Source organism: Equus caballus, chromosome 24 (genome assembly GCF_041296265.1).
Source record: "Equus caballus isolate H_3958 breed thoroughbred chromosome 24, TB-T2T, whole genome shotgun sequence".
In the NCBI taxonomy this organism is placed as follows: domain Eukaryota; kingdom Metazoa; phylum Chordata; class Mammalia; order Perissodactyla; family Equidae; genus Equus; species Equus caballus.
The window spans coordinates 59,467,999-59,484,076 of NC_091707.1; the positions used below are offsets into that span (position 1 = coordinate 59,467,999).

The 16,078-nt window shown below is 57.2% G+C and overlaps 1 protein-coding gene and 1 long non-coding RNA gene across 14 annotated transcripts in view; one reads left to right on the top strand and one right to left on the bottom strand.

Annotated features, from left to right (window-relative positions):
• Positions 1-46: 46 nt before the first annotated feature.
• LOC106781299 (uncharacterized) lies at positions 47-3,785 on the bottom strand. Of its 2 annotated transcripts, none has more exons than XR_011431844.1 (3): positions 3,602-3,785; positions 2,806-2,938; positions 47-2,207 (listed from the first exon to the last, which is right to left on the bottom strand). It is a non-coding gene; the product is annotated as an uncharacterized lncRNA (long non-coding RNA). The 2 variants fall into 2 exon arrangements; XR_011431843.1 differs by having other exon boundaries at positions 47-2,009; positions 2,743-2,938.
• The window catches only part of MTA1 (metastasis associated 1), a 45,979-nt gene continuing 33,027 nt past the window's right edge, over positions 3,127-16,078 (top strand). For 2 of the 12 annotated variants that reach the window (XR_011431842.1, XM_023628556.2), the window contains exon 1: positions 3,834-4,092. Coding sequence is in view for 6 of the 12 variants with exons in the window: in XM_023628556.2 (XP_023484324.1) it covers positions 4,065-4,092 (28 nt within the window). In the remaining 6 variants the exon portion in view is untranslated. Of the gene's footprint in view, positions 3,322-3,756; positions 4,093-6,904; positions 7,041-8,103; positions 8,209-14,917; positions 15,253-16,078 lie in introns of those variants that run through there. The other 10 variants (XM_070249203.1, XM_070249205.1, XM_070249208.1 and 7 more) reach the window with 9 other exon arrangements.

Consider the following 16,078-nt stretch of genomic DNA (forward strand, 5'->3'; position numbering starts at 1 on the left):
CAGACATGAGAGGCATGGGAATACAGAGTAAACCGAGAGCTACTCATTTCAAGTTAAAGACATTAATTTTAAGGTAAAACATGATTGCTGATATTTAATGAATGGTTCTTCACTCCAAGTTGAAGAGATTCTCCTAAGACTTTTTAGAAATTCCAAAAACATTAAGAGATGGGTGTCGTGTGCTTTTTCAGCAGCGGCCTCGGCTTCTGGCTCGGAATGGTGAAGAGCTGGCACCTATACGTCCGTCGCCCTGCCCGAGTGGGAGACATACTCCTGTGGCCTTGTGCCAGCAGTGTCTCATGCTTACTCCACAAGCTGTCACCTCCCAAGTGGTCCCCCGTGCAGGGAAGCCCGCCGCGAGCTCGCCACTCAGAGTCTTTGTTTAACTCTCTCCTCATTGGCTGCATTGAAGGTCAGCTTTTGCCTTTTTAAAGAACTTTATTTCAGTGTTGCTGGCGAAATCAGGGCCAACCTGGTTTTTGTCCTTGTACGTGATGTGCTTTTCCTGAACGCCAGTTGCATTAATCCTTCAAGTACAGTCACTCTGGTATGATAGGCCTCGGTGTGGACCACACTCAGGCTTTCTGGAGTGTGGCTCAAGCCTTCCGCGCGTGGGGCCCCGTCGCTCAGGGACTTTCTGTGGCGCATCCCTGAGAGCTTTCCCCCTCTGCCTCATGCCAGCTTCCATGCCCTCCCATCGCCTGCCTCTTCTCTCACCCTCACCACACAACAGCCGAGGGATGCTTTTGGACAAAGTTCGGCTCAGGCCACTCAGAGCCCTCCAGTGTTGGAAAGCCAAAGTCCCCACGGGCCCCATCAGGCCCTGCCCAGGGATGCGGCCCCAAAGAGGGGCCCCTGTGCCTCTTGGCCTCCCGTGAGACTGCATGGGTCCCTCCTTGGCGGATGTCCTAACCTCTCTAAACAAACAGTGCCCCTCACTCTGACCCCCCAGTCCCCTTAGCCTCGGCATTTTGTCTTCCAAGCCCGTGACATCACCATCCATGATTTGTTCATTCTCTCTCCCCTCCTCCTGCTAGACTGCATACCCCCCAAGGGCAGCACTTGTCCCCCGACCTCGGCATCTCAACAGTGTGGCATGAAGTGGCGCTCAGGCAGTAACCGTGGAAGGAATTAGTGATTGTGGTCGTGGCTGGTCCTGCCCCGAGATGGTGTCCGGCCTTTCCGGTCGTGGTGATGGACATCCTGCCCCTGCTGTGGCCGACTTGCTCCAGCAGCTGTGTGACTCTGGGGAAAGGTGTCCCCTCAGCTCCTAGGTCTTGCTCTCATCCTGCTGTTGTGCCATCTCGTGTTTGAGCTTCTGATCACGGGTCTCATGTTATGAAGCTCCTACGACCTGCAGCGCTCCTGGGTGGTGTCGTGTGCTTCTTGAGCTGTACTTTCCTCTCTGCTGGGTTTTCATCCGCCCCTCGCTGCCTCCCTCCGCCTCCTCCGATGTTTTTCGTGTTGTTGAGTGCATGTGGTCGCCATGCCTTCTTACATGTCATTCCTCTTCCCACTGAGGAACTCTCTCCTGAATGTCTATTTGCTGTGCTACTAAATGGATGAATTTGTAAGTCTTTTTTGCAAATTATCTGAGGTCTGTTGACTTGCCTCTGAGCTGGTTTAAGAGCAGGGCACTGTATGCAATCCCCCTTTTTTTGGTTAGTCTGGAGATGGGGGAAAGCAGTTCAGAAACCAGCTGGAGGAGCTAGGCTCTGCGGTGTCTCCTGAGATTTTATTAAATGTCACTCTGCTCTGTGAGGGGCATATTCTTATCCCTGGTGGGGAGACTTGGAATTCAGATGGCTTCCCCGAGACACTGGACCCCAGTGGCCTCACTTCCCATGAAAGTCAGCCTTGACTGCCCGCTCTCCAGAAGCCATTTCTCCTGCACCCTCCCTGGAGGAAGGAGAACAGCTCCATGCTTCAGCCTGCCCCTCTCTTCAGCTGGGGCAGGGCAAGAGTCCTCGCCAGGGTGCCATGTTCTCAGGTTGAAGCCCATCCTATTTCTGGGAGAGAGGCAGAAGCAGGCACTTTATGAAGCATGAAGTTTCTGGCTCTCTGTATGCTTAACAGCTGCCTAGGCATTTTTTGGTAGTTCTCACTAACTTTTTGGTCAGTTTGTTAGTTATTGGTGGAAGCAGATTTTATGCTGCAGCTTCATTGTCCTGATGAGGAGATGCCGGCCCCGACGTTAGGACAGGGGCCTGTGGGGAGGGAGGGAGACCATTCCCTGTGGGGGAAACTGCCTGAACATCATCAGCCCTTCCCCTGTATGAGCTCCTGCCCCTGCTGTCCCCTTCCAGCCACCATCAGTCACACTGTGGTTCCACACCCCTCAGCTCACCCTGGCTGCCCTTCCCAGCCAGCTCCTGGGAAAGATGGTGGCCCCGCTGCTAACCAATGGGCAGCTCCCTTTCTGGAGGCCAGGGCTGCTCGGCAGTATGTAGCGTTTGGCCCACTGCCCTCCTTGGACCCCCGTCTGGCTTTCACCCGAGCACACGCTCTGGGCTCCTGCCCACCTCCCTGGTCCCCTGGATGGAGCTGTTGGTGGTGGGGTTCCCTCTAGGCTCTGTGCCTGGGGGCCTCCCCCACCACTGTGGCATCCTGTGCTCAGCCCTGAATGCTCCCCTCCATGTCCCACAGGGATTTCCCTCAAACTAAACAGTCCTCCTGCAGCCACAGGCCTGCCTGATCTGAGCCAACAGGGCAGTAACCCACAGCGTTACTCAGACCAGCAACCTGGAGCCCCCGACACCTCCTTTCCCTTGGCCCCCAGCAGTGGTGTTGATCTTGGCTCCACACTTTGGCTGGGACACCTGCTTCTCTCCGTCTGGGATGCCACTCCCTCCACTTCATGCTCTTCTCAGCTGGGGGCACCCGGGCCACTGGTCTTGCTGGCTCCAAATGGTCATCAGACTCTCCACAATCCTTGGACCTTAAGCAACACACACACACACACGCACACGCACACACACAGATAAAAATTCTGAGGGCCAGGAAGGAGAAGCAGGTGCCTCACTCCACCCGGGGCTGGCCCTTCAGCCTCCCTGTCCTTTGGGCAGGGCACCCACCCCCCACTGCCCCCACTGGGTCGGGCCAGGTCAGTAAGGCCTGCTGGCCCCCAGTCTAGGTGGGACTTCCAGAGGGTGTTCTCTGGGCATAGGCACCTCCCTTCCTGTGGCCTTTTCATCAGGCCACAGTTCAAGGAGGCTGTGCCAGCTCAGGAACTTGCCCACATGGAGGTGGTATGGGGGCACCAGCACTGTCCCAGCACAGCCACGGGGCCTGGGCGGTGAGGGGCAGGGACAAAGACCTGGGGTGAGTGGAGAAGGCCAGGCCTGGAAGAGAGGTGTGGGGCAGGGTCATGGGGCCAGGGCTGGGCCACTGAGCCTCAGGGCCGTGGAGGACTTGGAGGACCCACCCAGAGCGAGGGCGTGTAGGAAAGAGGGGACGGGAGGCCCCGGAATGGACTCGGAAAGGCGTGGAGGGTGTAGCGAAGACCACCGCGGGAAGGGGCGCTGGGGATGCCGGCAGGACCCAGGAGTAGGGGGTCAGCGCGGGAAGGACCCACCTGGGAAGGAGCGACGGGAGGACTTACCCTGGAAGGGGCTCGGGGAGTACTTGCTTAGGGGGAGCAGGGACGGCGCACCCTGGAAGTGGCGCCCAGGGAGAACCACCATGGGGGCGCGGGGAGGACCCGGCTGCAGGGCGCAGGGCGCGGGACGCGCGCGGCGGCGGGTCGGGTAACGGCCCGCGCGGTGGGCGGTGGCGCCCGAGGCCCCTCCCTCCCTCCCCGCGGCCGCTCCTCCTCTTCCTCTCCCGCCCGCGCCGCGGCCCTCGGTCCCTGCGCGGCCTCGGCGGCCTCGGCGGCGGCGGCGGCGGCGGCGGCAGCAGCGCGGCCCCTTTAAACCGCCCGCCCGCCCGCCCGCGCCCCCGCCCGCCCCGCGCCCCCGTCCCCGTCCCCGTCCCTGTCCCCGCGCCTCCATTTTCCAGGCCGCCGCGCCGAGCCCCGCGCCCCGCCCGGCCCAGCCCGCGGCCCCCGCCGCCGCCGGCCTCCGGACATGGCCGCCAACATGTACAGGGTCGGAGGTAAGGCCGCCCGCCGTCCACCCGCTGCCGCCTTTATGCGCCGCCTGCGCCGCGGCCCCGGCCCCGCGCGGCCCCGGCCCCGCCATCCCCGTCCCCGCCGGCCCCGTCCCCCCGCCATCCCCGCCGGACCCTCCCCGCCATCCCCGTCCTCACCGAGCCTGGTGCCCCCGCCATCCCCACCGGCCCCTCCTCAACATCCCCCCGGTACCCACCGGGCCCCCCATCTCCGCCATCTGCCGGCCCCCCGCCATCTCACCTCCCCGCCAGGCCTTGGTCCCCAAACCGCCGCCCCGCGGTCTCGCCATCCCCGCACCTGGTCCCCTCTGTCCGCCTGTCCCGGCCTCCCCCATTTTCTTCTCATCCCCCTTCCCCCTCCCTCTCCGCACGGCCCCCCCCATCGGCCCACTTCTGGTCCCCTCCCTCCACCTCTGCACCCCTCCCCCACTGCAGGCCCGCTTGCCGGGCCATCCTTCTTCCTATCCCAGAGCCCCTACCGGTTTTTTCTGCACCCCGACCCCTGCCTCCTACTCTTCCCACTCCATCTTTCCTGAGCCGCCTGTTCTTCCATCACTGTCTCTGCCCTGGCCGTGCTCGCCCCAACCTGAAATGGCCCCTTGGGCTGTTCCCAACTGGGGCCAGCGGATAGTAGTGGCTGAGCTGGGTCTCAGAGAGGCGGGGGCTCTGCCCACCTGTTGGGGGCCAAGCGTGTGGCCTGTTGGGCCCCAGCAGAGGAGCTTGGGAAGCGCTGGCAGGCTGGAGCATCCTTTTGGGCCTGGCCGGCAGGAGAGCCTGGGGCCTGTTGGGATCCCCATTCCCCAAGCAGGAGCACATGGCCTTGGGAAGTGCTGGCTGCTGTCCAGGGAACAGGAGTTTAGGGACCATTGGGGTGTGGAGTCTCCACCAGGCCATGGATGGGGACTCCCCTCTGGGGATGGGGAACCTCATGTGTGGGCCGCATTCCTCTTTTGGAGCCCAGGGGCGCCTGAGAGCTGCCGCTTGGGTGGGGTGTGTGCTTGGGCACTTTCCCCAGCAGGAGTCCCTTGCCGGGTCCTCAGCAGCCTGTGGTCACCCTGAGCATGCTTCTAAGGCACCCCTAAACTTTTCACGGCCTCCCATCACCCCACCCCAGCAGAGAGGTGCTTTGCAAGGATTTGCTAGAGGCAGGCAACCCCCTCCCGCCCCCGGCCTAGGTTGGGGTTTGCTGAGCTGGCTGGGGCCCTGGAGGGCTTCCTCCCCAGACTTTTTCTCCTGCTTGGGCCCCAGGAAGCCCCTGGCTTTGGGCCTTGCCCCACTTTGGAGGGCAGGGGCTCCGAGAGGCTGCGCCCCTGGTTTTCCTTGGGTTCTGAGGTGGTCCTCAGTTGGCTCCCCCACAGCGAGGTGGGATGCTGTTGCTGCCTGCCCCATTCCAGCAGTGCCCACCCTCTCTGAGGCTTCCAGACACTCACTCGCCCACCTTCAATGAAGTATGTCAGGGCCAAGAACAGTGCCAGCCTTGCTCTTAAGTCACCTCAGTCTACCCCCTTCCCTGGCCAGCTGACCTCCAAGTGCCTGAGACATGCGTCTCCATCCAGCCAGGCCCAGCCTTGTGCCCAAGGTCAGTGGGCACACCCACATCTGTACAATGGGTCAGCACAGCACCTGCCTGGCCGTGGGGCTCTCTGCTGCACCCTCGTGCTCAGGGGCAGTCACGGGAATGGGGCCTGCCTGCTGTTTAGCACCAGGGCCCTGTGGGGAGCAGGCATGGGTGCAGGGCCTTGCGAGGGAGGCCCGTTAGTCTCCCAGCCTTGGAGCTGGTAGTCCTGGGGGGAGGGGGGAGTGTCAGCCCTGGACGTCCTTCCTCAGCACACCGCTAGGGAGGGCGCCCTCGCAGCTGCCCGTGGCCCCCACTGCCCCGAACCCCTGGGGACTAACTCACCTTCCTCCATCCCCACAGCCCTGAGTCCCTCAGCCTCTGCCCCACCCCCAACTGAGGCAGCCGCCCTTCCTCATGCTGCCCTCCCTGCACGCACCCCCCTGAACCCCCTTTCTGCAGTGCAGACCCCTCTCCTGCCAGGCATGAGCCCCCCATGGGCTGCCTGTGCCGGAAGTTCTCTCTCACCTGGTGGAGGGCTCCCACCTGCCCTGGGCCCCTCGTCCTGCCTGCCCCTCCAGCATGCCTGTGCCCCGTTGACTTCACCCAGCCAGAAGCCCCTCTGCAGGCACCGTCTTACCCTCCCATCCCCAGGGCTGCGGCTTCTGGCCCTGATGTGAGTTGGCGTGGCATGTTGAATAAGTGAGGGACGATCACCAGAACAGAGGCACCCAGCTTCTGGATGGAGATGCAAAGCCGAGGGAGAGACAGTGGGGAGAGGCAGGGGGGTGGGCTGTGGACCCCGGGCATCGTCCACCCCACTGAGGGCTGGAGGCCCTAAGGTGGCAGTTGCTGTGCCTTCACTGCCCCCCACCCCCGGCACTTCTGCCAGTCCCTGCCTCGTGGGCTGGGGGCTCCAGCAGGACCCGCAGTGTGCCTGCTTGTTGAGACTGGTGCCAGAGGGAGCCCTCCCTGATCCCCCCAGGCCATGGGCCCCCTGGACCCCAACTCATCTTCTCTGGGCCTCCTGTCTGGCTGTGAACTCAGTGGGGGCCTGGCCATCCCAGACCTTGCCATACATTAGTTTCCTCGCAGTGTGGATAAGGATCTCTGTGTCCTGCAGGGGCTCCTCTAGGGGAGGCCTGGCCTGCCCCAAGTCTGCACATCCCCTCTCTTAGGGGGTCCACTCAAGTCCCTTTTCCAGGGCTCTGGGTCATTTGCGAATGGTGCTTCACAGGCGTGACTGCAGGCTTCCACTCAGCTGCCTGTCGGTTCCTGTAGAAGAAACTTCACTTACCCGGTTTTTGGACAGAAACCCGAGGCACCGGCCCATGGGTCCTGGCAGGGCCCGTGGTCATGGTGGGCGGTGTGTTGGCAGGTTAGCATCCTGTCCCGAGGTGCTGCTTGCTTGGGGATGGGGCGTCTAGGTTTTTCAGGCCACAGACACAGGAAGTGTGCCCCCCTCTCCCTGAGCCGCTTGCCACCTGGGGCTTGGCCGGGTCTAAGCAGCCTGCCCTGGCCTGCAGGGTGCTGAGCAGTAGAGTCTGGGAGGTGACACCCGAACAGAGCTCTTTACACAGGTGCCACCTTCAGCAAGGACAAGTACAGGACACTAGCTAAATCTGAATTTTGGATAAACAGTTTTTTAGCATAAGTATGTCCTAAATATTGTGTGGGATATACTTATCCTAGAAAGTTCTTAGCAGAAACCCAGCGTTATCTGGGTGTCCTGCATTTTACCTGGCAGGCTGTTCCAAGGCCCTGCCAGGATGTCTGAGCAGGGTGAAGGCGTGGTTGTGGCTTTGTGCCAGCTGACCAGCTGGGTGGAGTGGGTCAGCCTGGGAGGAGCAGGGCCTGGTTCTCCCCAGGGAGGTGACCTGGCCGTGGACAGAGGCCTTCTGTCAGCAGTGTGGCAGGCAGGCGGGGCCTGGACTTGGGTGACAGGGTCAGGGTCCAAGACCTCTGCTCCTCTGGGTTCTGCCCCGTCAAGGGGCCAGGTGGGTTTCCAGAACCAGCTATGGGCTGAGGGCACCATGGCAGGATTCTTCTGCTCTCTGTGCATTTAATGCAAAGATGATCAATAATGTTTCAGAACAGAAAAGCAGAAGTTAGTGCCTGTGAGCCGCCCTGCAGCACAGTGACTGTTTGGGGCGTTTGGCTTCATAATTGACAGCCTGTAACCATCTCCTCTCAGGTTTTTTTTTTTTTTCTTTCATCACAAGAAGTTAACACCCATTCTTTTGGATAGGTTTTTTTTTTTAATTTTTTTTGTTTTTTTTTTTTTGAGGAACATTAGCCTTGAGCTAACATCCATGCCCATCTTCCTCTACTTTACATGTGGGACGCCTGCCACAGCATGGCTTGCCAAGCGGTGCCGTGTCTGCACCTGAGATCCGAACCGGTGAACCCCGGGCCGCCGAAGTGGAACGTGCGAACTTAACTGCTGTGCCACCGGGCCAGCCCCTGAATAGTTTGCTTTTTAAAAATCGTACTTTAAAAAGGTGGCAGGAATACCCCTGTCCTTCTAGGCAGCTGCCGGTGTTAAGGTGCGTCCCCTCCTGCTGTCCCTTCTCTTTTGGGGCAGCATCTTACCTGCCCTCAGTTTCGTGCCCTGCTGCCTGCATTTACGTCACGGATCCTGTCCTGTTGGCAGAAGTGCCTGTCTCCTTCTTTTGTTTAATTTAAACTTTGACGGGTAGGATGTTCACACACATGAAAACTCCAGACTTGTGAAGGGCCGGCAAGGAGGTGTCCGGGGACCCACTGTGAGCAGGGGTGCCACGACGGCCTCCGGGCTGCGGGGGGCACCGCCTTCACCCACCCTCAGTTGCCCTGCCAGAGAGGTCTGCTGGGCTGAGGCGGGCCAGCGCCTGCCTTTGGCCTTCCTTGTTGCTTTGAGAGAAAAATCTGGCCGTTAAACTCTTGGATTAATGAAAAAAGAAGCTGTTGATCAGGGATGTTGGAGTAAATGGTCCAAAGAAGCAAATGCCTGCCTCCTGGAGCCCACAGGGCGGAGCGGTGCCGTTCCCACCGGGAACCCCGCGTGTCTGCCTGGCCTTCCCAGGGTCCTGCTCAGCAGCTGGCTCAGCTACGTGTGGACGTGGGTGCCTCTGCGGTCAGGAGCGAGGGCCGCTTGGGTGAGGATGGCCGTGGGGTCCCCCTCTTCCCGGGCTGCCTCCAGCTGAAGTTGGGGTGCACCCACCTGGATTTGGGCCAGGTCCCGCTGCGGTCTGTTGCTCCCTAGGAGGAACCCACCTTTCAGTGCACCAGCATGCCTTCTCTCAAGAATTTGATGTTCTAAAAGATATCCTGTTTTTCTGTCCAGGACCCTCGTATGCCTCTCTGTCCCCACCTGCACCCCCTGTCTTCAGGCAGCGGGCAGGCCCACTGCTGATGGGCACAGGGCACAGGCTTCCTGGGGCTCCCAAGGGCCCCACGCATGGACGGAAGAGGGGTGCTGATGCTGTCCTCACAGCTGCTGAGGGTCTGGGCTGGGAGGGTCTCTGATGGGTGCAACTGCCAGCGTCAAGGTGTGGCCCTTGGGGAGGGCCTGGTGGGCAGGCCTGCTGGGAGGGTGGCCCTTGGGCTGCGCCCTTTGGATGCCCTCAGGAGCCTGCCTGCCTTCTGCTGGGTGCCTCCAGTCCCTTGCGTCCATGCTGCAGCTGGCAGATGCCCATGGGTGCCGCTTGCCCTCCACATGCTCTCTGGGGTCCTCTTACACTTCCTAGTTTCTTGGGGCCGTTGGGGCCTCATTCCTCCTTGTTGGTGGGACATGGGTTGGAGCTGCACCTTCTCATGGGGGTGTTGTGTGAGAGCCAGGTCCCTGGTGTCTGCCTGCCTTCCTGGGCTCTACAGCACCTCTCTGAGCCTCTTCTGGGCTGTCCCCCCAGCTATGTGGTCCATGGCCTGCCTTAGGAGATGATCCCCTAAGGAGCGGATCTGCTTAAGACTGCTTAGCGGCTTCCGCAGTGTGGAGGGTCAAGTCTGAGCGCCTTAGAGGCCCTATAATCCGGCCCTGCCCCCTGTGCCTTTGGGTTCTGCTGCGTCCTCTGCCCTGCGGCCCGAGGAGCTTGGAGTGCCCTTCGCAGCCCCCCAGCATCACCCTCACGAGTGGGTCCTGGCTCTCTGTTGTAGTTACGCAGGGGGCCCGGCGGGCTCAGGACCCCAGAGTCTTCTGGGTGACGAGGGGCTCTGTGTGTGTGTAATCGTGATGACCTAGGTGCAGGGCTGTGCGCCTCAGGTGTGAGCAGCTCAGGGCGGCAGTCCCCACGGGGATCCCTGCCCTCTGCAGGGCAGGTCCAGGGGCCACGCGGCTCTCCTGGGGTCCGTCTGTAGGCGCCAGGCAGAGTGAGCTCCTTGGGCTGCTGTGGGCCCAGTGTAGGGGATCTAGGGGTTACCTTTCCTGTGGCTGTGTGAGAGGGCGGCCACATCCCACATGAAGGGACCAGGGTCAGTGCGGTCAGTCTTGGGTGGACGTGCTCCTGTGGAAACAGCATGAGCCTAAAGGGCTGTCCATATGGTCAGTGTCAGAGTCAGCGGTGGGCCTTCTCTGGGGCTGACGGGGACAGTTCTGGAGGAGGGGAGTGTTCTGTCCCTTCATCCAGCAGCCATGTTCAGAGGAACCCGGGGACACCTGTGGCACTCGGGCCCCGGTGCCCAGCGGGGGCCCTGGCCCTCCAGCCACCTGCACAACAGGACGTCAGCCTCCGTCACGGGCTGCAGCCCTTCAGGGAGGCTGGCCCTTGGGTCGTCGGCCTCTTCCACCCTGGCAGGGTCTGGTCTCCATCCTGTCTCTTGGTACCCTAGCCCAGTGGGGTGTGTGGGTGGGAGGCCTGGTCGGGGGATGGAGCCATGGGCAAGGACAGAGGGGGAGGATGCCAGCCTGAGGGTGGGCCAGCCTCTGAGCTTGCAGAGGTGCCCGGGTTTGGCAGGTGAAAGTACTGGCAGGACCCCTGGGCAGTATTTGGGACATGCATCAAGTTTCTCTGGGCATCCTGCGCTGAAAGCTGTGTTCCCCGGGCCGGCTCTGCCCTGGTGGGGTGTTGGCCCCTTGGAGCTGGCTCGAGGGTGCAGCTTGGGCTACTGGCTCCTGCTTGTGTTTTTCTTGATTCCATCCCCAAATCCGAAAAGAGAAAAGTGCTCAGCTTGTGCGTGGCTGCACTCCGGTGCTCATCCGTCCCACCGTGGATGAACAAGGCGGGAGCTGGTGGGAGTCGGTTCTGGAGGGATTCTGATGAATGGGGCGTGGCAGGTGGCAGGCCAGGGAGCTGGTCCATTTGCAGCAGTCTGGGGGCGTCACTGCCGTGCAGCTTGGCCGTCCACGATGTAGTGTGTTCTTATGGGGCCTCCTTTTGTCCCCACCTGGTTCCTTGTGGCCCCTGTCCCTGCGAGCCAACGCTCATTGCTGTGACTGCTCTGCCTCACTCGCTCCTGGTGCTCCTATAGTCCTTCCTTGTTACTCATTACAGATTCTGGATTTGCGAATCCACCAACGTTGATTCATAACCCCAAATCAGTATGTGTGGTGCCTTCATGGTCATTTGCGGACATGCACAGAGCAGTGAGAACTGAGTCCCCCGACGCACATGTCCCCAGCTGAGGGGAACAAGGGGACACTGTGTCTTCTTGTTTCATGTCATACCATAAATGTGTCCTCCTGGTCTATTTAGTACCATATTTTCTGCACTTTGGTGCTTTCTTTTGGAGATTTTGCTGTTTAAAATGGCCCCAGGCCTGGTGCTGCAATGCCGGCCAGCGTTCTCAAGCCCAGGAAGTCCAGGCTGGGCCTCATGGGAAAACACCTATGTCGGGCGAGCTTCCCGCAGCGTGAGTTGGAGGCTGCTGGCCGTGAATTGGATGTGGATGCATCTGTACTGACTAAGGTGTCTGAACAGAAGCACTGAATGAGGCGGTCTTGATGGGCTGATGGAAGTGTCATGCCCAGAGGCTGGCAGGACCTGACCCTCTTTCCCCAGGAGCGATGGCCCCATACTCGCTAACTCAGTGTTAGCGGTGACTCTGTAGAATATAATTGCCGTGGCTAATGAGGGTGGGCCCTGTGTGTTTTAAGTTTAGAGTCAGGTGTATTGACACACTCTTCACGGTTAATCCCTTTCCTGGTTCTTTGACTCTGACCTATGTGCACAGTTGTGTAACCGCTGCAGTCCTGAGAACATCCCCACAACGCCACAGTTTCCTTTTTGCCCTTTTGTAGTCAGCCCCTCCCTCACCTGCAGCACTGTCTTGTCTCTGTTCTTGCCATTTTCCCTGTTGGCAGGTGCCACATAAGTGGAGTCACAGGGTGCGCAGCCTCAGTCTGGCTTCTGTCTCTGAGTGTGATGCATTGGAGGTTCGTCCCTGTGTCAGGACTTCGTTCGTTTTGCTTGAATGGACGTACCACAGTTTATCCAGCAGTGGTGGACACTGGGGTTTCTCTTAGTCCCTTCAGGCTGCTGTAGATGGGGTGGCTTATAAACAGCGGAAACCTATTTCTCGCTGTCTGGAGGCTGGAGGTCCAAGACCAAGGCTCCAGCAGATTCAGTGACTGGTGAGAGCCCACTTCCTGGGCGGGGGATCGCTCTGGGCTCCCTTTTATAACGACACTAATCCTGTTTTCCAGGGCTCCGCCCTCATGACCTAGGCGCCTCCCACGGCCCCGCCTCCTAATGCCATCACCTGGGTGAGGACTTCAGCGTGAGCTTTGGAGGGCCACAGACATTCAGATCATAGCCGAGTGGTTTCCAGTGTTTGGGGATTGTGGGGAAAGCAGCTGTAAATACCTGTGCTCCGATTTCTGTGAGGACGTATGGTCTTATTTCTCGTGGGTAAAAATACCCAGGAGCTAGGTTGCTTGGTCGAACTGCAAGTATATATATGACTTCATGAGAAGCTGTCAAATTATTTTCCACTGTACCGTTTTGCGTTCCTGTGTTCCCCTTCCTCCGTATCCCCACCAGCCCGTGAGCTTGTCGGTTTTTGTCCTTGCACAGTATTCTGCTGGTGTGCGGGCCATCTCATTAGAGTTTTAATTTGTATTTCTCTAATGATAAAGTATTGTTGAGCATCTTTTCATGTCTTTATTTCCCATCCACGGATCTTTGGTCAAGTGTCTGCACAAATCTTTTGCCCAGTTTTTAGAATTGGATCAGAACTTAGTGTTGAGTGGTGAGAGTTCATTTTATGTTCTGGATTTCAGTTCTTTATCAGATATGTTTTGCAAATTTTTCTCTTTTATAACCTGTGCGTTTTGTGTATCTACAAAATCTACTTAACCCAAGGTCACTAACATTTTATCCTGTTTGCCTGTAGAATTTTTTTTTTTTTTTTTTTTTTTTTGCTGAGGAAGATTAGCCTTGAGCTAACATCTCTGCCCATTTTCCTCCACTTTATATGGGGGTCACCACCACAGCATGGCTGAGGAGTGCTGTAGGTCTGTGCCTGGGATCTGAACCCGCAAATCTGGGCTGCTGAAGTGCACCATACTTAACTTAACCACTATGCCACAGGGCCAGCCCCTCTTCTAGAATTTTTATAGTTTTGGGTTTTACTTTTAAGTTTATGATCCATTTTAAGTTAATTTTTGTGTGAGGTAATAGTTAAGGTTCCCTCTCTTTTTTTTGGCATACGAATGTCCAGTTGTTCCTGTACCATTTCTTAAAATTTTGCCTCCTCTGCCCACTGAGCACCATCTTTGTCAAATCAGTTTGCCGTGTGTCTGTGGTTGTATTTGTTGGCTTGATTCTTTTCCGTTGATACGTGTCTATACTTCTGCCAATACAAACTGTTTTGATTACCGTAACTTTACAGTAAATTTTGAAATCAGGTGGTTTGAAGCCTCTGGCTTTTGTTTTTTTTCCAGATTGTTTAGCCTATGCTTGTATCTTAGATTTCCTGTATAAAGCTCAGAATTAGCTTATTGGTTTCTGCATAAAAAAAAAATAGTGGCATTTTGATGAGGATTGTGTGGAAACCATCGTCTAGATCAGCTGGGGGAGGGTTGACATCTTAACCAGTGCTGAGTCCTCCCATGCAGGGATTGGCACGCTGCGGCCCACGGCCTGTTTTTGAATGACTCATGAGCTAAGAATGGTTTTTACATTTTTAAATGGTTGAGAAAAAAATCAAAAGAAGAATACTTTACCACACATGAAAATTGCATGAAATTCAAATCTCAGTGCCCATAAATAAAGCTTTATTGGCATACAGCCTTGCTAAAGCATTTACATATGTTCTCTGGCTACTTTTGAGTGACGCTGGTGGGGCTGAATGGTCGGAGCGGAGCTCATCTGGGGTGCTGCGCTCACCACGGTCCCTTTGACACAGTCGCGGTGTGTCTGCACTTTGCGGGCCACCTGTGTCGCGTTTCCTTGACATCCCCCCACGTGGAAACAAGAGAGAGTGAACTTTGAATGTTGTAGTTTGAAGGCACAACGGCATCTGCATCATTCTGTAATGACTGAGTTGGCAAAGCATCGTTTATTATCTGATGACACTGTAGCTGTGCTAAGGGAATACAGTATGTGTCGGCCCTGCCCCAGGGGACGAAAACGGTCAGAAAAGGTAGAAAATTTAAATCACAACTGAACTTCTCAAAAATAAATGAAAAAGAGACTACCATCGAAGTTTCCGAGTAACTTATTTATCAGCCAAGCAAGGATAGCCACTCACTGTGGTGACGAAATGAGGTCACGTTTGATTGAAGCGCCAGAGACATGTGTCCGGAGGAAATAAGCTTTGTAAGACAATTGGGGCACCACATCAACACCAACAGAGACGAGGCAGAGGTCTGGGCTTGTTTCCCCGGCTCTCCGTTAGTCAGCAGGTGCTGCCTGTACTGCTCAGTTGTTCCTTCGAGGCCTCGGCGGTGAGTGTGAAGTCACTGAAGAGGAGCCTCTGTGAAGTCTGCGTGGACCGAGTACACCAAGAATATTTTCAAAGAAGTTGGGAAAACACTAATTTAGTGCAAACTGAAGTGGAATCTGCTAAGATGCTGTGATGGTTGATTTTATGTGTCAGCTGGACTAGGCTCAGGGAGGCCCGGATAGCTGGTAAGATGTTATTTGTGGGTGTGTCTGTGAGGGTGTTTCTAGAAGAGATTAGCACTTGCGTCAGGGGCCTGAGTAAAGGTCTGCCTCCCCACAGTGGATGGGCATTGCCCAAGCCATCGAGGCCCCTAGTAGGACGGAAAGGCTGAAGAGGGGTAGGTTCTTGCCCTCTCTTTCTGAGCTGGGATTCTCCTGTCTTCGGATGTTGCAGCTCCTGGTTCCTAAGCCTTCGGACCCCTGGACTTAGACCTGCAGCCCCCAGGCCTCAGGCCTTTAGACTCAGCGTGGATTACACCAGCAGCTCTCCTGGTTCCTAAGCCTTCGGACCCCTGGACTTAGACCTGCAGCCCCCAGGCCTCAGGCCTTTAGACTCAGCGTGGATTACACCAGCAGCTCTCCTGGTTCCTAAGCCTTCGGACCCCTGGACTTAGACCTGCAGCCCCCAGGCCTCAGGCCTTTAGACTCAGAGTGGATTACACCAGCAGCTCCCCTGGGCCTCCAGCTTGCAGAGGGCAGGTTATAGGACTTCTCAGCCTCCATAACCACGTGAGCCAGTTCTTATAATAAACCCCTCTCTAATTGGTTCTGTTTCCCTGGAGAACCCTGGCTAACACAGATGTGTTGCAAATGATTGTGATAAACCGTATGGATCAGAAAAGGGCGGACTGGCCTGGTGGCACAGTGGTTAAGTGCACGTGTTCTGCTTCGGTGGCCTGGGATTTGCCAGTTTGGATCCCAGGTGCAGACATGGCACCGCTTGGCAAGCCATGCTGTGCTGCCGTCCCACATATGAAGTAGAGGAAGATGGGCACGGATGTTAGCTCAGGGCCAGTCTTCCTCAGCAAAAAGAGGAGGATCGGCAGCAGATGTTAGCTCAGGGCTAATCTTCCTCAAAAAAGAAAAGAAAAGGGCTTGGCTGGACAAATTTACAAGGCTTGTGAAAATGCAAGGTGTTAATGCCTCTGGTTACCTGTCGTATTACCTGTTAGCAAGCACTTTGTGGAAATATTTGAATCTGTCATGCCTTATCAAACCAGCTGGGTCAACAGCAAACTTCATTTGACCTCATGAACTGAACTATCATCAGTTCTGTGAATTTTTTTATCAGAAATAGAAGCTGAAGCTGACTGGGGCCAGCTGGTGGTGCAGCGGTTAAGTTCACATGGTCTGCTTTGGTGGCCTGGGGTTCGCCAGTTCGGATCTCTGGTGTGGTCCTATGCGTCACTTGTCAGGCCACACTGTGGCAGACATCCCACATATAAAGTAGAGGAAGATGGGCACAGTATTAGCTCAGGGCCAGTCTTCCTCAGCAAAAAAAGAGGAGGATTGGCAGCAGATGTTAACTCAGGGCTAATCTTCCTCAAAAAAAAAA